Source organism: Takifugu rubripes, chromosome 1 (assembly GCF_901000725.2).
Source record: "Takifugu rubripes chromosome 1, fTakRub1.2, whole genome shotgun sequence".
NCBI classification, from domain to species: domain Eukaryota; kingdom Metazoa; phylum Chordata; class Actinopteri; order Tetraodontiformes; family Tetraodontidae; genus Takifugu; species Takifugu rubripes.
The window spans coordinates 5711084-5737888 of record NC_042285.1 but is presented as its reverse complement, the minus strand read 5'-3'; the positions used below and the strand labels follow the sequence as shown (position 1 = coordinate 5737888).

The window sequence follows — 26805 nt, the reverse complement described above, 5'->3', positions numbered from 1 at the left end:
GTCTGTTTTCCCTGGTACTCCGGTTCAAAAACATGAATATTAACTTTGTAGGAGGCTCTAATTACCCAGAGGTTTGACAGAACGGTGTGGGTGACCTCTCCGGGGGGATCCCAGACTCCTGTAATCCTGATCGGAACAAAGCAGAAGGTGATCATATAGATCCTGGACATTTCAGTACCGATCCTAACCCGTATCTCAGGGGTTATCGTCTCTTTTTTTTTTTTTCCCTTTTCACTTAATCTTTAGAAACGCCAGCAGATTAAATATGCAGGCAACGTATAGACAATATAGAGGGCGTCTTTAATAATAAATGACTTTACTTTCTGTTCTGCAAACGGTGCGGTTGCGTTTGGCCTGAATAGTGTTGATTAGGATCTACTCACCCAGAAGTAATAGTGTGCAGCAAGTGCATCAGGAACACGGCGAGGTTTTGGAAGATATTTCAGAAAGTGCCAGTGAGCAATTTGCTTATGTTTGTCGGTGATGGTCAAGATGGTAAAAACGGTGGTTGAATTGGAAAAGGGGAAAAATATTGGGGGGGTGCGTGAATATAGAGGACTCACACGAACGAGCCAGGTCAGCACCTTTGCTCTGAGGTCTTTCCGGTGCCAGATGTGCGGTACCAGGTGACACCGCTGGTGTCAGGAGGAACTTCCTGCAGTCAGCTGGTTTTTCAGCGCCAGGCTGCATCCAAGCGTACATTCAGCTCCGTCCCTGCGTGAGAGACAAGGATCCAGACTGACAGACGACGCTCATAAAGCGGCATTGTTTTTTTCATCCGTGCAGCGCAATGAAAAATGAATGCTTGTTTATCGAGTGCATCAAAGCCAAATAGGGTTTTGATGATTCACTGTCAGACAAGACACACAAGCAAGCCAATGATTAGATGAGAGCAGGGCTGATGTTCACCAGAGTAGAGATGTAAATTGGCAAGCTATAAACTGCAGAATTACTCAAATAAATTCCCTTTAGAGGTCAAAGTAAACACCTCGTGGCTATGGAAATCCAACACCGTCTGTCCTCTCTTCTGTTACCTTACCAGTAAATCCCACCGTACAATGTTTGGTTCGTCCTTGGCTTTGTTTTTGCCCAAGGAAAGCCGAAGACGTGATTTACACATGGATTTATAGTACAATGCAACACTGGGAAAATCATTTAGGACACAGAAAAATCCCAAGGAGACCAAAGTGTATACTGTGTTGCTCCATTTAAAAAAAAGCTTTATTTTTCTGTGCAGAATGAGCAACCTTTCACTTAAATCTGTCCAAATATTGATAAATCAGTTGCTTTAATAACAGAGACAAATCAAAACAATAACGACAATATATGAATCTTGAAGAGGGTTTGCCTTTTATTATACTGGCTTTGACTGTAAAAGGCTCATTATCTCGTGTGTGTGTGAATGTTAACACAAAGATGGCTGTTGCCCTCAGACACAGGAACATGACCCACAGGGGACTGGTCGCTGTCTTGCTGGCCACCATCTTCCATTTATCTTTTAAAACAAATGAACCGACGTGCGAGTCAGTTTTAGTTTGGGCTCTCAGCCAGTCACGGCCCGTAAAAGCCCCCCAGGAGCTGATGTCACAGCCTCGTCTGGACACGGCGACGGTGAGGGTTCCATCAAAGGAAATGAAAATGAGGGAGCGCCACGCTGTTGTGCTGCACATCACCCTCGTCTTAACGCCACAGTTTTGCTGACGTCATTGTTGTTCAGAGAGAACAGAAGAAGAGGGAGCCTGGGTCCCACAGACACAGCATACATATATTTTTAATCGGCTCAACTTTACATACTGTTTAAATGGGTCTTGCATTTTTAATGACTCATTCTCCCACTGACACGGCAACCGTTACCCTGCCATTGTTGTGCTGCAGTGGGGGGTTGAGCCTTGTTGCGGGGATTTCTCTCTTTTCTTGGGATAAAGTCAAAATGATCACCCAGCAGCACCGCCTGAACTTCAGGTTGGTGTTTTGAAGGCACAAGAACCGACGAGAGCGTTAAAGATGCAGCAGGGTTGAGATTCAGTGGTCACTGATTTATGGCGCTACTGCAAAGGCTACGTAATCGACAGTAGAACCAGGGTCTTCAGAAAAAAGCCTTCTCCCCATCAGGTGTCCCTATGCAGCTGTTTGGTTTTATTGACTGAAATACTGTAACAGACAGAAGCACAATTGTTGAGCCATGTTAGCAGAATTGTAACATTTGTCTAATCTAGTAGTTAGCTATAGTTGAGGTAACTCAGGTGCCCCCTGGTGGTAGGGTCAGGGAAAAGCACCACCTCCTGCAACTGTTCAGCAGCATTTAGACCCAGCGGATTGCTCCTGTCTGTGTCAGGTAGGCGTGATGCCTGGCTTGAGCGTGAAACCCTTTTACCTGGGTTTGAGATGAGCAAATGGACGGGAATATTGTGACGGTTTGGCCCAGTCTGAGTCATCACTGGGAAATCGCAGACAGCTGCAGAAAAAAGACAATTCAAGCTGACTCCTTTCACATCCTCCCCTCCATCAACCTCACTTCCACTGGAGGCTGACCTAACGCCTGCAGCAGCCGGCGGGGGGCGGGGGGGACACTTCTCTTTATTTCATTGGCCGGTGGCGGCAGCAGCAGAGAGGACCGAGATGGAGCAGCTTTGATGGACGTTTCTGAAATTCTCATCTCTCTGGTCGTCGTCATTCCAGCACGTATGGCCGACAGGCTGCTTCCTGCTTGTGTTCTTGTTGTGGCTTTCAGAAAAGGCTTGCAGCTTGTGTACCTCAACTGAACGGCCGCACAAACGTAATTATTAACCCCCTCGGAGCCCTTCTGATTACATTACTATGCAGATCTGCAAGGTGTCACGGTCCTCCGTCCACGTCCATGTCCTCTGCCCCCCCCCCCACCACACACACACACACACACACTGGAGTCCTTACTTGCATCACTTCAGCCGTGTGAAACGACCTTGCGATCTCTGCATGGCAGCGTCACTGTGAAATGTCACTTTGCGGTGGCTCACAGAGGCGGCGAGTTGCTGCAGGGCCGCAGCCGTGGTGGCGAGAAAGAATAGACCAGGAGCTTCAGTTAAAGGTCAGACTACAAGGATCGGGCAGACAAGGCACCGGGGCGGGAATCATTTTAGATATGAATCAAATATACTGACGCGACTGTTTACCGTGTTTCAGCAAGTGGGAAAATAAGAGCGGTATCTGCATTCCAGCAGCGGCAAATGTCAACACCAGGCGCAAAACGGGCAACAAGCGCGCAGGACACGATGTTGTTGTTGCCGCACTAATGAAATAAGAACAAGTTTGGAAAGGCCGGTACTGGAAATGTGGCTGCAGGCCATCCTTCCGAAGGAACGACCCCGACGATTGAACTGAAAGTGAACAGAAGGTTTATTGGGAATTTAATACTTTTACTAAAGTTGCTTTATTTGCTGTTGAAGGGGGGGGGGGGGGGCAACAGCCCGCAGGACAAAATCATCGATCGCTTGGCTGATCAGCACCACCTGAGAGGCTTAGAAGCCTGACATTTCTGCACTTTTTACATTTTTTTTTTAATTAAGTCGTTCAGTTATTTACTTGCAGCGCTCCATTGTGGGGTTTTATACACAATAGCTAGTCTTGCAAAAATGTGTTTAGCTGAATTTTGTTGGTGGTTGGGACACACTTGCATAGTCACGCCAAAAAGTTGAATCAGCGGTTTCACGTCAAGCGTTCCACAGCAACGGAATTCAAAAGTCGAGCCTGGACGGATCATGGATCATCCGAAGACACCGATAATTCTCAGCTAGGTTCTGAATGTTGATAGCAGAGGCCCATATTTATTAGACACCATCCTAATTTGTTTTGTTTTCTTTTTTTTGGGGGGGGGGGGGCTGTTCTAACAGCTTCTCTTCACATGTCCTAAAAGCAAAAACATGAAAAGCAGCCAATTTTGTTCATTTCCATATTTCAGACGCATCCTTTAGTTCGACCTCTCGTGTTTTCTCGCGTGAACTCTGTTTTGTGGCATCACAAGTGATCACGCACCGAGCACGCCGTCCTTCAGCTGCTGCCACCGTAACATTGGAACGATTTCAGTAAAATGCATCACGTCTGGCCGTGGTGACGCGTGGTGAAGGCAGTCAAATCCGTGACTCCTGTACGCTAAAGATCTCCCAACACTCAGCGGATTAGAACTTTTATTCCAATATCACATGTACAACATCCCCTGTCACCCTTTCCTGCCCCTGTGACTCATGAGAACAATATTGATTTCACAACACTTGAGTAATACGTGGTGGGTGGTTGTTCAGTTACTGAATATTAAAAGCACTTGTGGTTTAGGAAAACTCCTGTCACCTCGGTCCATTTCAATTTTACAGCCACTTGAGAGATGCGGGACAGATCTCGGTTCCTTTCATTCACCAGTGACTCCAAACATTTAGCGTGACTCATATTGTGCTTCATTTACTTGAACCAAAAAGTACAGCATCGCAAAGACCAGGAATATAACGTAATAAAGGTTAAGACGAGCACGCTGCTTTCTGCTGAGTAGAATTTCCAATTATAATTTTCCTCCTCTGATCTCCATTGTTACCATTTATGCGTCTCCCTAAAGGAGACTTCAGAAGTTTGAAACTCTGGCCAAAAAAAAAAGCTCTACCAATATTTATATTGTCCTTTTTTTCAGTGCAAAAAAAAAAAAAACTGACAAGAATTTGACAATTAAATAAGTTCATGTGCAGTGTGGCTCATCTGCGCGCTGGTCCTACATGAGCACGCAGCTTTTGGCCCGGTCCTTCCTGACGGTGGGTGGGTGCTCGTGGATCTCAGTCCGGGGAGGCTGCTGAGAAACCCGCTTAAGGCCTCGGCGTGAACCAGCGCGTTTGAGCGGAGGCCGGTGTGGAATGCGGGACAAGGACGCCAGGGTGGTGACGTGGAAGACGTCCCGCACACTGTTTTCCGAATACCTGGACGTGCACTCGGCGTAGGCCACGGCGCCGATCTGCCTTGCCAAATTAGTACCCTGAAAAACACAAACGGCGGTTATTTTAGCCACATTTCATTAGCGCAGCAACTCTGCAAGAGAAAGAAAAACTAACTTCAACGCTAAAAATAAAGGCGGGAAAACGGTCTGGGTTTGACCGCCTGTGCAAACTCGAGCGTGCAGCTTTAAACGCCCGACAGCCTTCCGCATCAGCTGTCATCCAGAGAGCTAAAGCTCAGAGCTGCCGTGTGTGACGGGAACCATATGCTTTCTGAGGGTGGCGCCATATGCTTGGCGGTGGCAGTCAAAGATTAGCATCTACACCACATCACATTTGTATTCGCGACAAGGAAATCCTAAATATCTGACTGGAATGCGACACGTTCCGACTTTCTTGGACGGCGCGAGTATCAGCGTGCTGATCGTGCACTAAAACGGCTCCCAACACATTAGCCATCAGAGCTACATTAGCATGTTGGTGTATGGAGGAAGCTAATGCACAGGAATATTAAAGACCTGCGTTCTTGACTGGAATATTCCCAGGAGAAGCTGTCAGCCACTTATTTTGCTTTCCAGCTCTTCGAAAACTGACAGTATGTGTGTGTAATGTCTATAACAGCCTGCCGTTTCTACCAATTTCATCAGTCGTCCTTGAGAGACCGCATGAACTTCTCCCGTCATTTCTTGAGTTTTGTCAGATGTTTGATTCCACTACTTATTTTGCGACGGTGCATTATTCAGCGTGACAGCGTCGGTGTCAAGCTGTCAGGGTTCACACTTTTCAATACTCAGAGAGAATGTAGCAGCAGGGTGGGAGCTATCATCCCTATTTTTGATAGATATTAAAGGTTTTTCCAGTGGATATGCTAGCAGGGAATTTTTGTTTTGCATTAATAGCTCCACGATGTTTAAGTTTTGAGCATTTCTTGTAGTTCTTCTTTATTCTTTTTCTTCCTGAGCTTCTTGTCAGGTGATCACAAGGCAGGAATAGTGTCCGTGGTCCGTTTTTCATCATTATCTTTACATCAAGTCCAACTACAGTCTTTTCAGTCAGAGTAATATTCCTTTAGGGGCTCTTTAATGCAAAAATGTAACCCCCTGCAGTGAAAAATGTGTTTATTCCCACTGATTATATTCAGTGAATAAACTAGAACTAGCTTAAGTCCAAATTTACATGAAAATGTGCTGTTTCTTCCGGCGTGTCACCGTTCATCGCTCCAAGTCTGATGAAAAGGCAACTGTGTTATCGCACATTCTGCCATTTGACTCCATTTGTGCTTCGCCCGGAGTCCTTTGTCTTCCTTGTGTTTTCCATCTTTGAAGTTATGAAGTGTAGCAAATGTCACCCCTGAGTGCGAGTTTTCATTTGTCAGCGTGCACGGGCGTCGCTTGCCCGGCACGGTGTTGCCGAGCACGTAAGTCAGGCGGAAACCGCTGGAGTGGAAAATGATCCGAGATGGTAACAGGGTGTGCTCGTTGCTCCAGATTCATTAAACAAATCAAACGAACGTGCGGAGGCATTGTTGTGCCTTTATGCAGAGGCCTGCTCAGGGTTCGTGCTCCTCACCTGCTCGTGGGTCACTGGGATCAGCCTGTGCTTGGCCAGCTCCCTCATCACGCTGAGGTCCGTCCTCATGTCCAACTTGCAGCCCACCAGCACCACTTTGGCGCCGGGACAGAACTCCTGCGTCTCCCCCTGCCACTGTGGAGGAGCAAGCATGAGGACTTCTGTAACTGATGTCTTATCACACAAAGTGATGTGCTTCATCACACCAGGCGAGTTGGAAACAGGCAACAGGAGTGTTGCCTCGCTATGCTCTCAGAAGGAACGACCTTTAGACTTATACCTGGGCATCGGCTGTGCTCTGATCAGGTCTGTAAATCGGGTCGTGTGTTTTGGCTGTTGAGATGGAATCAAGTAGAAATGTTCAAATGGCATCTCTACAGATGCCAGCGTCTCCTGGCACAGACGGTTTTGGATCCTTCCGTCAGTAGGGGGACATGATACTCGACTAAATCTGGACCTTTCAAGTGCATTTAAACACATTTGCTTTTAAAAAGTGTTAGAACCTGGACTAACACCTGGATAATGAAAGTCAATCTACTGGCTGATGGCGGTTTATTTTTACCCCGTTCAGTCAGCAACAACGTCTATTCTTGTGTCAGTCTCCCGCATGGTTGCTAAGCTGCTAGCTTGCTATCAGTGTCAACAGTCAACCTGAAAATGGCGCAATACTGAAACGCTGAAACAGGAAATATGCTTTATACAGAAGACGAAAGGTCCACATAAACGGCTTCGCTCTTGTCGTACGTCTTGACTGAGCTGCACTTGCAAAAGTATCATCTGTACAGATAACCCGCTGTTTTCGTCAGAGAGGGGGGAATTAGCATTTCTTGGCACGCTTGGATCATGGCGGTGTGATGCTTCCTTTAGAGGCTGCGGATCATTACTGGATGAATCTAAAATAATGAAACATCCTTCAACTGCTGGAAGTGCGGGTTATCTTAAAACATAACTGTGCAACAACGTTAATACTGAGCGTGCACAGTGAGAGGGTCGGAGCATAACAGTTGCATGTTTTCTGCCCAAAAGGAGACTGCTACGACCCTGAACGCACCACAGACGCACCAGTCGGAGCTCAGCGTAACATCGGCCAGTGACACGTTCGATGAATAACGGCCGTTACACACGTTCGCCTGTTGAATTAATTCTCTCCATCATTGTCTTTCACTTTGCCACGTCTCTTTTTGCTCCATGGGATGCCGGCACAGTGGGCCCGTTTGTTTGTCCGAACAAAGTCTTTCTCTTTTTATAGTTTTCTGCTGCGTGCGTGTTAGCGGCTGCTGCCTTTGGACGGTCCTCTGCATCAAGCTGCATGCAGGCGGTGAATAGCAGCAATTTAGATGACTCACAACCCCCCCCAAGAAAAGATGCTCGTAGTCAGCATCAAAACTGGTGACGGGTTAAAAAGCAGGCAGACGGAGAAGAGAGTCGAATTATCGCAGTAAGAAAACAGAGTTTGGGCGCTTTTCATTGACTAACGATTCAGTTCTATAAAGAGGGTTTATATTTACATGCTGATTTCACATATGTTGATTAAATTCAGCTTTTATGCAATCAATGCCGTCTCTGGCACTTTCCAGAATCCCAGGGCCTGACCCAAACAGGCAACAGTGGCAAGAAAAACAGGAAGAAACCTTGAGCAGGACCAGGACCCTCCTGCTGATGGTCGGCTAAAGACCTGATCGAGGGTAAAATTAATTGTTAAAAAAGAGATAATATAGCCAAAGGAAGGAATATTCTAACACTGAGTTGAGTTGAACTCAACTCAACTCACCCCCCACCCCCCAAAGGCAGGTCTATGACCTCAGGGAAGAAGCTAAACTCCCCACGGACGTGTGGAGAACATGGAAACTGCGCAGTTACAGTATCCCACTGTCTTTAAATCTAGTGTGGTGGAATTAACTTGTGATCGTCCAAAATCGCCAAACATCATCAGCACATTAGTTTGACATTCTGAACATTTTGTTCTGCTAATGTTAGCATGTAGGTCAGAGCCCAACAGGCTCACCGACAACAGCCCGCGCCTCTGCGTAGCTTCTTAAAGTTGCAGAAACATAATAAACCACCTAGTGGCATTTACGCGCTGTATACGGCAGCATGACATTTAACGGCGTTGAGAAGGTTTTCCAATCCAGAATCCTGCAATAACGAGTGAAAGTTCTACTGAACTTAAACTGTGTGTGGAAATAAATGCTCTAACGGGAGGAAATGACTAACCTGCAGGTGGCAGGAGCCCTGAAAAATGTGTTCAGCAGCTGCCAATTAAGAAATAAAGCTCATTTTTGATTTCATTCAATTTGTATTTTAGCTGGACAGCGTTGACAGTTTAACCGCTGCTTTAGCGGCTGCATCTACGGGAGGTGGAATTAGTTTTAATCAAACTGTCAAAGCAGCGTCCGTCCAGTTGGAAGCAGTTTGGGTGAGTCACTCTGGAACAAACGCTGCAAGCAGAAGTCCGACAAGCACGTTGTGTGCGAGCGAGGCGCTGCTGTGACATGACAGCTGGATCCAGACTTGAGCGATGCTCTGGCAAACGAGACGGAGAGGGAACGTTCGGGAAAGGAAGGGAAGCGCTCTCTGCTCGGCGTGGCTGCGAAGGTGGAAAAATGAAAAAAGCGCATCGATGGAGGGCGAAGACGGAGGGGGGGAACCCACCGAATAAAACACAAACGATACACGATGGCAAATTCCATGTATTTAAGCATCAAACGAACGGGCCTTTAACGTGTCACTCAGGAATCCCGGGCTTGCTTTGTGCGGCCGGCCCATTCACAACCGTCACTGAGGCGGAGGTCATCCGATAAGGTCAAGTGGACCCCCTGCAGATGTGAGAGTTTGTCCGCTTAGACAAGAAAAGTGTTCAGTTTGGCATTGACGATGTCACTCGTGAGTAATGGCGTTGGCTACAGGAATGTCGCTGGTCAAAAAGGTCATAGCACAAATGACAGTGGGTGATCAATACGAACGCGTCAGCGTCTGTAAAAATGGACAACTTTTGTTCTATAAGTCCACAGTCCTCGTTTATATAAATGGACCATTCAGAATGAGCAACCTGAACCTGAGAATTTAGTCTTTTTCAAGCCCTTTTTAATCCAATTACAGTTTGATGGGCTTTTAAAGCTAAAGTGGCTATGCTAGCAAGATAAGAACATAGCGTGATGTCGCTAATTATTGGCGCTATGGTAGCAACACGACTATTTCTGAGGGTTAGGCTAGCATAGGCTCCTAGGTTAATGCTGTTATTGATCAGGATCAGGATCCTTCAACAGTGCCGTGCAGCTATGCTGCTGTGGCCTCCTAAAAGCTAATCCTAGAAGCTGTCACATTGCTCTGTGAGAATTTTGTGCCGTCTTTGATTGGAAGGCTGTGACACGAACAGTCTGTGTGATGTTTGACCATCGTGTTAGAGCCTCAAACAAAAATACTGCCCCATTTCTTGCCTGGCACCTTCCAAAATGGTTTCTGCGGGGTCTAAAAGGGCGCGCGGCAACACCTTTTTCCTCCCCCCTTTAACTGCAGACCATCGACGCTGGTAGGGTCCTTTCATAACCTCCAGTTTTTGCTTGGCTACTTAAAAAGGTTTTGTTAGACTGAACCACAGCACTGAGGAGAAACACATCTTTTTCTGCCTGTTAATGCTGATTATACCCGAACTTTGGCCTCAAACCGCTGATATTTTCTGACTAGCAATTAAATGAGGCGCAGCCACGCTCTCGCTTTGACGTGCTACCGACCTTCTTTGTTACGCTGTCCAGGGTTTCTGGACGGCTGACGTCGAAGCATATGAGCACGGCGTCCGCGTCGGGGTAAGCCAGCGGTCGCACGTTGTCGTAGTAGGCGGAACCTGCGGGCGAAAAAAAGCAGAGAACAACCACAGGTGTGAGCAGCGTTTCCACGCGGGTGATATATAATTAAGTCACTTTGCTGAATCGTTGCATCACAGAATGAGTCACCGCACAAGCGGTTCAGGTGTAATAACTGTGATTAAAAGTAGGAGCCGTGAATGAAACCACTCTGGACGAGTGGGACACAGAGCCGTGTCTCCTCTGTCCCAGCCAGCAGACAGACATGTGACAGTGAGATAATGGACGGCTCACACAAAGGCGTCACCTGGTGGGTTTCAGAAAGGCATGTTTTTGTCACCGGGGGCCGGCGCTGAGTCGAGCTTTGTGACCTGGGTAAGGACACACATTCCAATCCAGAGGGAGCAGCATTCCATCTCCATTTGGCTCATTGTCTGTCACGCGCCGCGCGTTTGTCTCCGATCGCTGGGCTTTGGGAAAGAAAAGGACGCGGCGCGGCTCTAAACTGCTGCCACGACCACCATCGGACAAAATAACCTCCCAAAGCATCTTAAATGGAAGTCTGACATTTATCGTTTGCAAATTAACCCCCATTAACCACGTTTTACCACGCGGTTGTCAAGTGTGCTTTGACTATTTGTCATTTCCAGCAGAGTCTGACATCACCAAATCGTGATACCAGGTGGGATGATTATACATTTTGACATGATTGGAAACGGAACCTTTTCCCATCGTTCCCTCAGAGCGTCTCGCTGACAGTTGAGACAAAACCGGGGATTCATTTGAGATACACTCAAAGGCTCGAGAGGAAAAACCGAGCGAGGAAAATAAAGTGACATTTAGCGTGAGTATACGAACGGAGCGAGCTCTAAAGCTCCAGTTCTCTGTTTCTGACAAAGGACACGAGTTTGGAAAATGTGATGTTTGGGCTGCAGAGTGAGACACGCACATAATTACACATTTAAAGACAAACACTATCCAACATTAGCTGTGGAAGCCCATCTCCACCTCTTCACCATGTTGAAAATAGTGTGGGTTCCATGGTTTATTAATGTCAAACTGGTTCTCCAACATAACGTAAATAAGCAAGATGTGATTAATGTTGTAAAGTAGCGGATCAACTTCATTTTTTTTTCTTCTTTTAATCATCTCACGACAGAAGCCCAGAGTTGTCCCACGGCAAGAAGGAGCTTAAAAAGAAGACTGAACATCATTAAGGAGCTCCATTATGCTTTAATGCGACTTTAAAACAGTTTTTAGCGCCGCTTCATTCCCCCCTGCTACATTTTTAAAGGAGGATTAATGGAGGTATAGCTGCAGATGTTAGCACGGAGTCGGACATCACGTCCATTGTTATCAAAGCCGGGGTGGAAGCTGCCGACTGCTCCCGCGTTTAGCTTTTCTCTTTTATCCTTCAGCTGTCTGTTATTCTACCGAGGCTGCTTTTCTTCCTGCCAACAAGAATCAAGACTCTCCTGAGAGTCAGACGCTCTCTACCTGAATCTTTGCTCGTCGCTACTTCCCAAAGAAAAACCAGCAAAAGTTAGTGAAATTTACTGTACTCTATTTTTCATTATTTTAAACATTTTCTTAGAATTTTTTGCTCGGTTTAGTTATTAGCTGTACTGATGCAAATGCTAGCTGTTGTATTTTTAAAATAAAAGATGGTTAGCTAAAACAATTCACACTGTGAGCAAGTAGCTGCTGAACACGCATCTTTTTGCCAATAAAAGGACAGAACTTCCCGTCTAGACAAGGGAGAAAGACAACCAATTAAGAGTTGTGGAGTGTGTGCCACAAGCTAATTCACACACACTCCCATGTGGAGTTTGACATCAAAAACACAGGGAGAAAACCTGCGCTATTTCTATCCCGCTCCATCATTGTGCTGCCTTAAGCTAATCACACTTCAACTGTTAAAAAAAATGTTATTTTGAATTTCAAATCATTTGTTTGGTCAGACTTGGCAAGAATCAGAAAATTCTCATAGCAGAGACCCAACTGATATTTTGGGTTTTTTGCAGGAAAACCTGCACGTAAAGCTGGAAGTCAAACTGAAAGTCTAATCTACAGGAATATGCTCATTATTAAGCACTTTTCAGTTTTTCTTCACTTGCCACTAATCTGGATAACTCTCCATGTTCATCTTATGGAAATAGTACAAAGTATTTTCTGGTGTGGAGTGTCTTGTTGAACTATCCTTAATAAGCCCCATAGGGCTCTTTTTTATACATTTATGAGAGGAAGGAAGACACATTATCTATTCTGAGTATATCTGGTCAAATCGATAGCAGCTTTTTTTTCCTTCTACATTTTGTTTGAACTCCGACTGTTGTTTTGACAGAAATATCCCTGCCTGATAAGACTCAGGCAGCCCGGCTGCTCGCGGTTCAGCGTGACTCCGATGGAAATCGCACGCTTTGAATTGTTTGCGTAAAAAATCGATATTAATCCCCTCTTAGTCTGATAACTTCCATCACAAACCAGAAATATTCATCAGTTTTCAAACTCCATTTGTTCCAGACATGCCTCGATGAAGACAATCTGCCTGCCTGTGTGTGTTAGTGTGTGTGTGTGTGTGTGTGTGTGTGTGTGTGTGTGTGTGTTTATACAAACTCATATTGAGACCCAGAATACGCATTTCAGTAGCCAAATGGGGACATTTTAGCTGGTTCTCCCAACGTCAAAGGGCTGTTTGAGGGTTTCGTTCCGGGGATACACACGTGTCAGGAGCGAGTTCTCAGTACAAAATAAAATGTCACAAAGAAAACAGGGATCTGAGCCTAGTTTTAAAGCTCCCCTTTGGCCGACATGTTCTACACGATATAAAAATCTGAAAGCTCATATCTTATTTACATGTGTTTGCTGCACATTCCAACCCTGGACTCTTAAAAATGCGATGTCTCACCTGTCCCGTGGTACCAGAAGGAATTCGGCGACAAATCCCACTGAGCTTTCCGATCCCGCGAGTGTAAACATTAAAAAAAAGTCACTGTTACGAACCCACAGCCGAAACAGGGGCACCGTCCATCATCTCAGTCATTGCTGAGGTGTTGGGGGTTGAGTGGGGCGCTCATGGATCTGTCCTGCATTATAGATAAGAGATAGTGAGGGTCTAAAGTGGATGGATGGACCCCTTGAGTGCCTTCTGTGTGTGTGTGTGTTTTGAGTGCACTAAAAAAAAAATCTAATGACTGTGTTTCAGGCGCATAATGGAGCCGTTGTGGTTTTACAGCAGTGTCGAAATTGCAACAAATCACCACATTTAGTCCCCCCCCCCCCTCAGAGATGCTGCAAATCACAGCAAACCCCAAACCCAGGAGATCCCAGAGAGGCAGAGAGAGCAGGTTTTTGACTTCTACATGTTGCAGGAAACACTCCAAAGCTTTTTTTATTGGGAGCCATGTGTGTGTGTGGGGGGGGGAAGTTCTATGAGGACCGCTGCACGTTAGGAATTAATGATATTGATCATTTTTGGATAGTTTTAATTAAACACTGTGGTTTCGCTGCTCCCTCATTTCACTTCAAATCAAAAAGGATTTTAGGGCCGCGTGCAAACACTGTAAAGAAAGGGAGCTGTCGTCACTCTGAGTGCTGAAACTGGACACTAAGACAGGATGATCGTGTTTATTGACTCTAAAAGTGCAAAAGTCGTGTGTAAACCTTACGCGGTGGCCAGACTTGACGTCTGCTGCCCAGCCTGATCGGCCGTGCGCCGGCTGAGACGGACCCGTCGCCTCCAGGGACCGAGAACAGAAAGACTCATCAATAGGACATTGATTTTCAGAGCGCCCTTGGCCGGCTAATGGACTCCACGTGAGTCCAGAATCGGGGCGGATGGAGGCCGCGGTCTCGCCTCCCCCCCTGTCTAAGCACTCCGCTCACTCCCCAAATGTCTGTCCGTGTTCCCACGGCGCGTCTCGGTGCACTTACTCACACACACGCGCGCCCAGAACAGAGAACAGAAGCACTTGTGCTAAAAACCAGCTCGTCTGCTCTCTGCACTCGCCAAGCAAAGAGCCTCTGAAAACGCTTCGATACATCAAGTTGTTTTTTGTCAGGGAGCCAGGTAGCGCTTACACCCAGACAACATCTGGGTCTAGTGCTTTCAACCTGAAACCGGGCTCATAAAATCCACTCATGAATGAATGATGCGCGGCTAAGGCGAGCCGCAGTCTCCGCTGACCTGGGAACAGGGATGAGTGCAACAGGGGCCATGTTGCGGCCGCCGACGCTGCCGTACCTACATGACAGCGAGAGCGGCGTGTGTGAAGTGCCCTTGTTCCAGCGGTTCTTGTCAAGGCCCCCGTCGCCCCGGGGAGGAGGCTGTTCAAGCCGGCAAAGCTCGCACACCTTCGCTGCCCACCGTCCTCAGGCGTGGCGCCGCAGGTTCAGCCTGTTGTTTGATGGACTTGATGGTGAGAAAGATCCCGGGTTAGCAAGAGAACTGTGGTTTTGATGCCTTTCGATGTAGTCGCACATTTTTTGCCTCAATCTGACCATAACATTAAAACATCCGAAGTCCGTTTAACACAAAGAAACAAAGAGGAGAAAATTAGCATATCCACAATACTGAAGAAATAAAGGACTTTAGCATTGAAGCTCCACCATTAAGAGGTGTTTTTGTGACACCAAAAGGACTGTGGGTAGTAAAGTTTGTATATTTCTGAGGTCAGTCCTCCCTCCTTCTATCACTGTCTGTTTTTTACTAAGATAATTAGCATTATGCTGTTTATATACCTGTACGTGCTATTATTGCACATACAGGTGAATAGAACTGGTACAGTAGCAACTACCAGTAACTTCCTGTGTTACCAGCACCCACCAGTGAAGATGTAACATTTATGCTCCATATGATATTTGGGTTCTGCCATCACTTGTGGGACAGGGAGACTGAGCCCGCCACGATGATAGCTAATATTTCCCTATACTTTTCTACTTTTTGTATATTTTCTGCAAAGCTAACTGCCAAATAACATCATTACAGCAATTTCTCCGATTCCCAAGATGCAAATTTCCCATTAACAGCAATCGTCTGAAAAGAAACGGTGGGTGAATCCCACTGAGACGCCAGTCCGACGCGGCAACAGTGGCTAACCAGCCCGCCCTTTATATCAGCTCTCGTAAGAAAAGCTTCAACACACCTACAGGCTGTGACTCCCTCTCAAACAGGCTGTCCTTTAATTGAGCAATGTGAGAAAACTAGTTCAACCGCCTGACCCCTGACAAATCATCCATATGTGAAGAAGGCTCCCATCTTCCCCAGTTCTCATGCACGCTTTAACGTCCCTGCATAATGATGAAGAGCCTGACTGCATCGAAATCACGCAGATCCATGGAAACGGGAATCTGCCGAGAGCCTTCGTGTCACAGAGGACATCTGGAACAGGAAGACTCGTGAACTCGTCTCACCTTGTTGAGGGAGGACAAGGAAATGATGAAGAGGAGCACGAGGCGAGCAAGGCAAAACTGAAGGGGGAAAAGTTCAGGAGGAGGCAAATCCACAGGGTTCCTCTGTCTCTTCTCTTCATTTTAGTCATTTGGAGACCAAAGCTCCTTTGCTGTGCAAGTGCTGCGTTATCAAAACAGGAAGCGTTCGCAATTTCAGACTCACACTTTGGTTTTATGCTAATCTGTTGCCTTTTCATGACTTCACAAGCGCTGGTGCATATTCAAATATTCCAGAAGCCTTGTCTCAAGGAAGCTTTGAATTATGACTTCACATAATGGTTATGAGCAGAAACTGTTTTTTATCCCCCGAGTCGCCAATATTCCAGTTTATATAATAGTTATAACTAAACTGAGCAAATCAAAGTGATGTCAATTAGCGTATGTCAATTAGCGTATGTCAATTAGCCAGCTTTCATCACACAAGTATTCCATTTTCTTTTTCAGTTTCTTCTCCCACCCCCACATAAATCCACATCTATTTTACAGTCACTGCAACTGGTGTCTAAAAATACCAGTCCCAGTACTGGGGTTTTGTACTGGTGGATTTAATTCTACAGAAATTATGAAATAGGAGCTGTTTCCTGTTAGCATTTTGGCCTTTTGTAGATTCAGATTGCCCTTGATTTTGATTGGGTGTCACATAAACGCAGCGGGAAAGACAAAGAGAGATAATGTGGGGGGGGGCAATACAGATGTGACCTGGGGGGTAAAGATGTAATTAATCTGTGGTGGTATTTTTAATCCAAACGATTTATTTGATGAGAGACAATGTTCATAAATAAAGCTAAGGGGGGATTTTTGGTGTTGACAGTTTTGACAACACCTGCAGTGACCGCTTTGAAAACGTTAAAAACACAAGAAGAGATGCACCACGCCAGGCGAGTGTAATCCTCCCTTAAACACCGAGAGGAGGAAGGAACCAGGGGACGCTGTGCTAACACAGGTGCCGATGCACATCTTCCCTGAAACCGAGCCGGAGGAGCTGCAGGAACGCTGCAGGCGACACTCATCTGCTCGCAACTAACAAAGAAACAAAGCTTGATCATTTATTCAAAGTCAGATCCATCGCAGGAATCCTGCTGATTCTCTTTAATGTTTTAGGAACAATACTTGGCTTTAATTCTTCTCGGAGCTGCAAATATGGAGCCATTAGCTTAGCATTAAGCTAACTGGCTCACTAAAGCAGAAACATTGATGGTAATTCTCTCAACATGTTGCTTTTTTCAGTTTATTCGTTGTTAATTCTGTCACCACAGAGGGGAAAAAAACCACAAGAACCCCAAATTCCATCGCAAACGATTTCACAGAGGAGGCAGAAAGTCGCAACGGAACAGAATTAGAATCAACAGGTGATACTGTCTCAGTGTTGCGAAAACCTCCAAAAATCTAAATTATCTTCTGGATCATCCATGAAAAAAACTTTACCTTAAAGTCTTTCTTTTATAAGGCCCATAAAAACCTTAAATTTGCTATAATTGAGGAAAAATCTATTCTGGGGTTAAAATAATCTGGATTTTGAGCTGGACATTTACATTTTTTAAATCTATATGTTTCCTTTTGCAGACTTGTGTTAGACTTGTGTTGCATTTATTCATGGGGAAACGCTCAGATTGTCGCTCCTTAGCAGGAAAAACAATATTTAGTTTGTTTGGAGCAGTTAAACACTGGTTTAGACTTTATGTTCTCACTGTGTGATGAGCTGAAACCAGCAGTTTTGAGGGGGGGGGGGGGGGGGGGGGGGGGGGGGGGGGGGGGGGGGGGGGGCACTGTGTGTCTGCATGGGTGGAGGCTAATGAGACACATTAAAGCTGAGCTTTAAAGTTTTGAAGGAGCAGAAATACACAATGGCTTGGGGCCCACTGAGAGGGGGGCCCAGTTCATGTCAGAAAAGAAAACAGTTATGGAATGATGCAGCATTTTTGAGCTCAAATCCACAAAACATCTGAAATTATCCCTTAATTGACTCCTTTAAAATTAGAAAACAACAAACGCATCACTTGTTTTTGGCCTCGGTGTCGGTGTGATTGCAGAAACCTTTATGAAGTGAAATGTCTAAAAAGAAAAAACGTTGGGTTTCATCAAAGTGAATTTACTAAGTACCTACCTTCGATTTAAAGAGTAAAAGAGACTTGATCCCCTCCCTCCTCTAAACTAATCAGGTCATCTAAACTAATCTGCCAATCTAATTAGGGGGGGTCCGTTAATGGTTTGGGCCGAAAAGCGGGTCTTACCTGAAGTGTCCCACATGTTGAGCTCGATCCTTTGTTTGTCGATCTCAAAACTGGCTGTGTAGTTCTCAAACACCGTGGGGACGTAATTCTGTCAAGAGGAAAGCGTCTAAAATTAGGACCGTTTTTCACAAAACCTGCGAATCGACACCTGACACAGCAAATTCGTGAACTCTCTGACGGCGACCGCGTCGGAACATATATTTCGATCTATTTTCTGTTCAAGACACAAGTGTAGAAAAGCAGGTGGGGATGATTCGGTATGCTGAAGATTAGATCACTGAGGTCTCGGTACCGATGACCGACCGCGCAAGCGGCGGCGCGGCAGAGGCGCGCGTCGCACCGCGCGCGGAAAACCGCGCCGCAGGCGAAACGATCCCGTTTAAAAGTATATAAAACACAACGGAGCTCTGAGAGAAACCAATCTGAGAAGAAATACACAGGCAAATTTGGAGACACATACTGGCTCTCACTAGACATTTAAAACATCTGGGATGTTTCTAGTCATGCGGGTTCTGCGCTATTAGAGGGACTTTCTAAACAAAACTAGTGTCCTCTCACCTCTGGGTACGAATCTTTGGCAAAGACGTGAAGGAGAGCCGTCTTCCCACACTGAGTGTCGCCCACCACCACAATCTTACAACGGAGAGATCCCTTATTGCTCTCCATCGCGCCCGGAGAATCACTGGAGGTGTCCGCGCCCGCTTCTCATCGAGCTCCAAACAAATTGACGCCGGAGAACGTTTAAATACTAAACGTTTGAATACTGGAAGAGAAAGAAGGTGTTCTTCCAATTCTGAGCAGACATGAAGTTGTGCGGCTCTACCAGTCCTCTGCGCTACGCTGCGTGCGCCACTCGGCTCCACCACAGACGGAACAACACCTGAGAAGGCGGAGAGCCCCCGATCACAGCTGGTTTCCGGTGGGCTCTTTCAAAATAAACGTACAGGTAACTAATGTTAAATTGGGTTCCGGTCCAGTGTGAGAAGTGGTGTTAAAGGATCACGGTGTGTGTGTGTGTGTGTGTGTGTGTGTGTGTGTGTGTGTGTGTGTGTGTGTGTGTGTGTGTAACTATAAAACGTTCATTACTAGTTTTTTTCATACAGGGTACAGTTTTTTGCTGCCGTTTGTGCCACACCTTTCCAGCTTGGAATGAATAAAATATATATGTTTTGCGGTATTAAAACCATTACTGCCCCAAAATATTGAAGCTTTGTCATCGTTAATGTTTGAACTCACTGAAGGATTGGTAAATTATTGTTTTAGGTATTTTGTCGCCATCTGCTGGTCAAAATGGAGCATTGCGATCGCGCAATTTTGGGGGTCAAATGATGAAGTTTCGGCCTTTCTGGCTGGTTTATTTTCAAACCATTTTAGACGGTAGACGAGTCAATATGCTACGTAACTATTGTACTACTGTTTTTGGTGATTTATTTTCTGTCCCAGATTCCAAACAGCTTAACTATTTCTTATTTATGTTGTGTTTTATTTTGCCGAGTTTTTAACTTTTAAAAAGCCTACTTTTTGTCTAATGGTTTGAAACAGTCCAGAGTCGGAACCCTAACGCAGTTTCTCTATGTTGTAGCGCCGCCTATCGGTGGGAAATATTTGTTGTAACTTTTATCAGACAAAAATGCAGGAGGTTCGAGGGTAATTTAGACTTTAAAAAGGTGGAGTACAACACTTCTTGTAGACCGAATCATGTGTTTACCACGTCTCTCTTAAATGACACCCCACCTAAAATATTGATACAGCAATGGATAAGTGAATAATTCATCCAAATGTGGATGAGATGACAGATTGCACCAGTTTTGTTGTGCAGTGGCTGATGTTTGCTCCAGATTTGAACATCCTCGTGTGTCCAGTGCCCACGCTTCGAACTTCTGGCCTCTTTCAGACACTTACTTTTCCATCTCGACCAAAAACACGTAGACATATACCGGAAGTTCCACCAGAACTGAGAAAATAAAACTAATATATATATTTTGTATCACTGAGTTGTCGAACATTTTAACACGAATAATCCACAGTTATAAATATGATGGATGAGTAATTGGTAATATATTTGGTTATAGATCCGTATTATTATTATTAATATCAACATTATTTTAAATCTCTAAAAACGTTGTTTGCTGTATGTGTTAATATTACCAACTGTTCAGTAATAATGTTTGCCACTCGTTAAGAAATTAAAACCACGACAATGTTTGTATTGTCACAAAGGATGTCGCAAACTTGACTCACGGATCAGGAAAATGATGGCAAGATCTTGCATTTTTAATGCGTTTTATTGTGAAATTCGCTGGGAAATCTTTAAAGTGGGTCCGTCCGTCTGTCTTTTAGGCGTCAGACACTTGTTGCTTGAGGCGAGACGGGAACTACGTCTGTCTTTTAACCAAAGGAGTGGGTTTATCTTGGTTCGTGTTCTGGGAGAAGGTTTCTTGGGAGGCTCTTTTCAAAGCAAACCAATAAAGTCACCTGGTGAGACCGAGTCCCAGACGCACGCAGCTGGACATTAATCATGTCTGCAGAAGAAGAGGCTCCAGGTCAGCAGCGACAACCTGAGGAGGAGGAGAAGAAACCCGAAGGAGGAGAAGAGCCTCCACCGGCTGCTTCTCCAGCGCCGGGAAGCAGCCCTGCGACCCAGAGGAAAACTCAGTCTTTCCGGGCCCTGGTTCTGACGGGACACGGCGGCTACGACAAAGTGAAGCTGCAGGTGAAGACAGAAGCGCAGCCGCAGCTGAAGGCTGGAGAAGTCCTGGTCCGCGTCAAGGCGTGCGGGCTAAACTTCGCCGAGCTGTTGGGCCGACAGGGATTGTACGATCTGCTGCCTGCCCCGCCCGTCATCATGGGAATGGAGGGCTCCGGGGTCATCGAGGCGGTAGGCGAAGGTGTAGAGGACCGGAAAGTGAGTAAAACCCCACAGCTGCCTCCGGATGCTGCTTACGGTGCATTCGAGAGGAAAGCAACACACAAAAGTCCAATAAAAAACATACACTTCTCTACAAGCAACAGCGTGAAGAGCTGTTGCCTCTGACTGAGAAAGGTGACCACATATATTTATCACTGTTTATTTGAATTAAATCAAATTGCTCTGTAATTTTTGCCAGTTGCGCAAGTGTGTTTCCAGGTGCTGAAATTACTATAATTTAGTCACATTTGCTGCACTTTTGAGCTCCGTTTCAAATCAGTAAGTCTAAACCTTGAGAGTATGAACCTGGATATTGTATTTTCTCAGTAAAACGACTGTAGGTTAAAGCCGCTTGGATCTGTCTTGCATCCTTTTTGTGACGACTGGCAATTACAAAGTGACCCTGTTGTTAAATGGATACACAATAATAGAATTTGCTGCTGCTGCAAACTGCTAAAAGCTCATGTTGGAGTTCTAAATTAGCAGACGCGTGTATTCATTGACCTTTTTTCACACTAAATGGACAAAATGATTAGGCAGAGTATTACAGAGAGGCCAATGGGTGACAGTAAATGGACTGGTTTATCTGGACAGATGTGTTTGTATAATGGCATTATGGAGAGAATAAATGGACATGTTTGTGTTGGGAAAGGGACTAAAATGTTTGGGTAATCATGTAAAGATGGACTAGTTATAGCTATGGCAATTAAAGTGGGAAATGCTTTGATAGTATGACAGAAAATAGCAAAATAGATTTAATATACTGAGAGAGTGCTCAAAATGCCAATTAATATTTAAATAGACTGGAAATGAGGGGACACAGGATAAATGCAACTCTGCTGCCAACATTTCCAAATTTAAAACGCCACCATCACACATTCTGTTACAACATTAATGTTTTCATACCAAAAAAGCCTTCATGTGTATCAATGAGTGTTAAAGTGACCATATTATGTTCTAATATAAAGCAGTATTTGCCCCATTACCCCATCTTTCCTCCTCCTCCATGAGGTAGTAGAGAAATATCACACATGGAAGGATGCAGCACGATTAATAGATAAATCTGACACCTCTGGTGCAAATTCTTGATCTTGTCAACAACAGGACGCCATGGTTCTTAGAGTGAGTTTCTTAACAGCATATAAACTGCAGGTTTTGTAGCTGTCCAGGAAGTGAACTCAGCATTTTTAAAATTTCTTCTAAAATTGGCTATTTTGTGGTCATCTAGTGGATGTTTCACAATGCCGGAAGGTTGAGATATGGGGGGGAAAAAAAAAAAATAGAAGAAACAAGCACATCAAAAAGACAGAGGCTTACGTTATCTTACTGCAGCAGACCTTTCCAAAAATAGCTTTGGATTCATCTCCTTATATTTAAGGTCCATTAAAGCATAAATGTTTGTCATCTGTCAAAGCGGCACGTGTTTGTGCGCAGCAGGAAGTGGGCGTGGCTCAGGGCTCCTGGGGCTGATTGAACAGGAAGGAGAGCAGACTTCTTTCCTGTTCCCCTTGATTTCACAATGCTGCCACCACTTAAATAGCACTTCCTTGTGGAAAAGTGTGTGTGTGGGGGGGGGGATAAACTACTCGGATGACCATTTTTGTGACTTTGTTTAAAATGCAAACCAGCAAATCTGTTGTTTGTTAGTTTGATTTTTAGCTGATGATCCATGATAATAAGAATTTCCTGTCTGAACATGGGAACTGGAGCATATGGAAAAAGCAACTTGCTTCTCTTCTGATGTAGCAGTTGAAGGAACTGGATTAGTTTCCAGATCTTTGCATAACTGAGAAACTTTATTCTTAAATGTATCCTGGAATAATAATTGAGGACAGTTTCTGTTATGACGTACAAATGATAGAAGCTGGATTGCACAGTTTGAGTCATAAATTCTTTCTTTTTTTCCCCTTTGATTCATGAATGGATTTAAATCATTTACGTTCTCTTGGCGGTTTGACAACTTAGGACAAAAAGCATTAGCACCTCTCCCTTTCCTCAGGTTGGAGATCGTGTGATCGCTATGAGTCGCAGTGGCATGTGGCAGGAGCTGATTGTCGTTCCTGCTGACCTGACCTTCCCCATGCCGGAGCAGATGAGTTTTGAGGAAGGTGCAGCTCTGCCAATTAACTACTTGACAGCCTACGTGATGCTTTTTGAAATGGCCAACCTGAGGCCGGGCAAGAGCGTCCTCATCCACATGGCAGCAGGTAACGCTACACACAGACCGCCTGCTGTATTGAGCTTTATTGCATCATTTTGCTCTGTATTCAGAGCAAAGTGTGTGTGTGTGTGTGTGTGTGTGTGTGTGTGTGTGTGTGTGTGTGTGTGTGTGTGTGTGTGTGTGTGTGTGTGTGTGTGTGTGTGTGTGTGTGTGTGTGTGTGTGTGTGTGTGTGTGTGTGTGTCTTCCAATGAAATAATCATTGAAAGATAAGTGAGCAAAGTGCATTGGTTCAGTCGAGTGTATTTGCTGTGAATTATTACCTGCCAAACATAAAAAGCAGATCCAGATGTTTAACATACCTGACTCACTTTTCTCTCTTAAGTTTAAGCAAACATAAAAAAATACACATAAGCACATCAACGCTTACAAATAATAGATGCATTAGCTCCCTCCTGTGCAGCAAAGTAACTTACTCGCAAACAGTCAGCCTATTTGTCATGTTTGTTCAGAGGAATATCTTTTTAGATATAATATAGATATATTTTTATCTCCATTTTGTGTGAAATGGAAATGATAGCAAAGGTTCTCAATGATATATTTTGTTTCAAGTGTAATGTGTCATTTTGTTTTTCCAAAATAATATTTCTCCTTCGGCTGTCTTTACCTATTGCCTGTGATTGTGGTTGGGTTACTTATTAAGGTCTGAGCTCTAATGTTTAAAAGACGTTAAAGCCACCAGTGTGAGGATGGCTGATGAAAAGGAGGAAGAGGATCACTGAGCCTGCACACTAATTCAGTCGTGTTCATGACCTTTGACTGTCCCAGGAAGGAGGCGATCTAATGCCACTGCTCTCAGGAGTGGAAATCAATTCCAATCTGCCATTATTACAGCCTGATCTGCTGCCCGAGATTGACTTTTGAACCCTATAAAAATCCTGCTGGTTTATTTAATCTATTACCATAAGAAGATCAAAGGTTGATAGACTGTAGGCCTATGTAATGTGTATAGGAGCTGCTTAATTATGCTTCAGCCATCAAAGGGAGAGGGGAAAACATCTCCACTTGGGATTCCAGGTGCTGCTTTTTATCTTGGCTTCATATACATGAAGAAAGTGTGTAACATAGGATAATATCCACTAATGGATAATTATGGAGATTCTTTTGAAAACAAGCTGCTTCCTTCACTGATGCTGCTGGTGCTCACACATGCAGGTGGTGTTGGTATCGCGGCTACGCAGCTGTGTCAGACTGTGCCAGATGTGACCATTTTTGGCACAGCATCGGCTTCCAAACATGAGACCATTGCCCAGGGAGGAGTGACCCACCCCATCGACTATCGCACCCGAGACTATGTAGAAGAAATCCGCAAGATCAGTCCAAACGGTGAGGAAACCCCAAGCTTTGAGACAATGAGTGTTCAGAAAATATTCGATTTCCACGCCTTTTAATAGCTTGTGATAACTTTAAAATCATCAAACAGCTCTGCCTTCTCTCTGTAGGAGTGGACATTGTCCTTGACCCCTTAGGTGGCTCAGACACCCAAAAAGGTTTTAGTTTGCTGAAACCTTTGGGTACTCTTATAATCTTTGGTAAGGTTATCCAAACTTTGATTAAACAAATGTCAGCTAATCAGCTAATTGAATCAAACATATATTACATACACCCTATAAAGTTTTAGATATGAGGTTGTTTATCCTGTAATTTCTCTTCATGATCCCAGGTGCAGCTAATATTGTGACAGGCCAAAAGAAGAACCTGTTTGCTCTAGCAAAGACCTGGTACCACCAACTTTCCCTCACTGCACTGAAGCTGATGCAGTCCAACAAAACCATCGGTGGATTCCATCTGGGCTTCTTATATGATGAGCAGCTCATCAGGAGTACTCTGCTCAAGCTGGTGGAGCTCTACAGGCAGGGGAAGATCAAGCCACGAATCGATTCCTGCTATCACTTTGAGGAGGTTAGTTCCATCCATTCAGCAAATTGTCGCAAACACAAAATAAAACATTTTTGGACTGCTGACTAAAGTGCTGCGATGCTTCTCAGGTGTCCGACGCCATGAGACGAATGCACGAACGGCAAAACATTGGAAAGGTAATCCTCATTCCCGAAGCTAAGAAGGCAAAAGAGAAACCTACGGGCTCTGATGCGCCTGCTGATGCACCTGCAGAAAGTGCAGGAAAATCTGCGACTGATGAGACAAAGAAAGAAGAAGAAGAAGAAGCAGCAGCAGCAGTAGTGGTAGATGAAGCAAAATTTTGAAGTTTTTTTTTTTATGATGCTTTCATTTCTAAAATCCGTTCTGAAGGTTTGTAAAGAAATACCATGAATTGGTTCATTATTTTCAACTTGGAGAGATTTCAATGGGCATGGCTTCACAATTACTTGTTGTCATGGTGACCCTGATAACACACTTTCCACGCTCAAACCTTGTCCTTGTCATGTACCTCATCTAATGCAGCAAACCAGTTCTGCACTGTTTCAGTTACAGATTAAATATGATGAAATCCTCTTGGCTCAACTTAAAAAAAAAAATCATCATCCAGGTCAGTGTTGTTTGCAAGTTGGTCTGTTTTTCCACTCACGTCAGCTGTGTAATTGTAACGTGTGATGAGTGAGTTTTCCTTTCTCTTCAGCTGCTCGTAGGCTTTCATTAAAACCAACTTTAGGAGAAACTCTTAAACTTGCAACTCTTGTTAACGAAAATATCTTTACATTGCTATTTGTTTACACAGCAGCTGTGCAGTTTTTCTTGGTTTGTGATGACTCTTTTATAAACAGATTGAAATGAAATAAAACATAAGATGATGTGCTGGAGCTTTGCATTCATAAATTTTTTGTTTGTTTGTTTTGATGCGTTTTGGGTCTGATATGTGCACGCATCTCCAGAGATCTGTGCTCGATTGCATGTATTAGCTCTAGAGTTTCCCATTTCCAACAAGGCTATCAAAGCAACCAGCATTCATTAAATGAGTCCATTGCAATAGGGTCAGGTAGAAGAAGTGATGGAGGAGGTCCCTAGAAGTCAGTGAGGATCCCCTTCCATACCATAAACTCTCCATCCAAAGCAGGCAGAGGGTAGAAGTGCAGGTAGGTAGGTAGCACCTCCCACCTCACTGGAAACTGGAGATAATGCTGCCTAGCTTCATAATAAAGCATCTTTAATGGGCCCATTTTACACCAAAAGTATCCTTGTTTTGCTACCATGTACATGTAGTACAGCAGTGTATTTCCCAGCCTTGGAGTTGAACCAACAGGGTGGAAGAACCAACTGCCAAAACACACTGGACAAATGCCGGGGGGGGGCTATGTGGGTAGGTCAGGTTTGCCAATCAGTCAGAAATGTGAAATTCTTCACCCCTTCAGAAATGCAGCACAGAGCTAAAGCAGTAAATAAGTCCAAAAGCACCATTTCTGACTGGACTGAAACCTGGATGTGTTTCCACAAAATACCACCCTTGCCTATGTTTTTAAAAAAACTGCTTCTTATATTTGTGCTGGTAGTCTATTCCAAGAACCCCCTTATCTCATTGTTTGACTACCCAAGAAGATAATTTAAGGAGAAGCACATGGAAATTAATATTTCCCAAAGATGGCCACCTACTGTGATTCTCTATTTAATTTTAAGGAAATTCAAGTAGCTATTAAAATCCAGCTTTTTTCCCACTTTGGTTGCCTTTCATCAAAAAGGCTCCAGCAGTCAGCATGTGGGTAGCCAGCTGACCAGCTCTCCAGT

At 44.7% G+C, this 26805-nt stretch overlaps 2 protein-coding genes across 3 annotated transcripts; one reads left to right on the top strand and one right to left on the bottom strand.

Annotated features, from left to right (window-relative positions):
* Positions 1-3928: 3928 nt before the first annotated feature.
* LOC101070569 (rho-related GTP-binding protein RhoN-like) lies at positions 3929-18884 on the bottom strand. 2 transcript variants are annotated; one of them, XM_003961200.3, is made up of 5 exons: positions 18559-18883; positions 18001-18088; positions 10250-10359; positions 6519-6653; positions 3929-4990 (listed from the first exon to the last, which is right to left on the bottom strand). In XM_003961200.3, the coding sequence occupies exons 1-5, from the start codon at positions 18664-18666 to the stop codon at positions 4733-4735; spliced, it is 699 nt and encodes a 232-aa protein (XP_003961249.1). In that variant the 5' UTR covers positions 18667-18883; the 3' UTR covers positions 3929-4732. The 2 variants fall into 2 exon arrangements, with proteins under 2 accessions (XP_003961249.1, XP_029705972.1); XM_029850112.1 differs by lacking the exon at positions 6519-6653 and having other exon boundaries at positions 18559-18884.
* A 1435-nt stretch (positions 18885-20319) lies between these two features.
* Positions 20320-25886, top strand: LOC101064609 (synaptic vesicle membrane protein VAT-1 homolog). Its single transcript, XM_003961257.3, has 6 exons — positions 20320-20905; positions 22908-23115; positions 24283-24453; positions 24570-24659; positions 24791-25029; positions 25116-25886. Exons 1-6 carry the CDS (start codon positions 20519-20521, stop codon positions 25329-25331), a joined length of 1311 nt encoding a protein of 436 aa, XP_003961306.2. The 5' UTR covers positions 20320-20518; the 3' UTR covers positions 25332-25886.
* Positions 25887-26805: the final 919 nt, after the last annotated feature.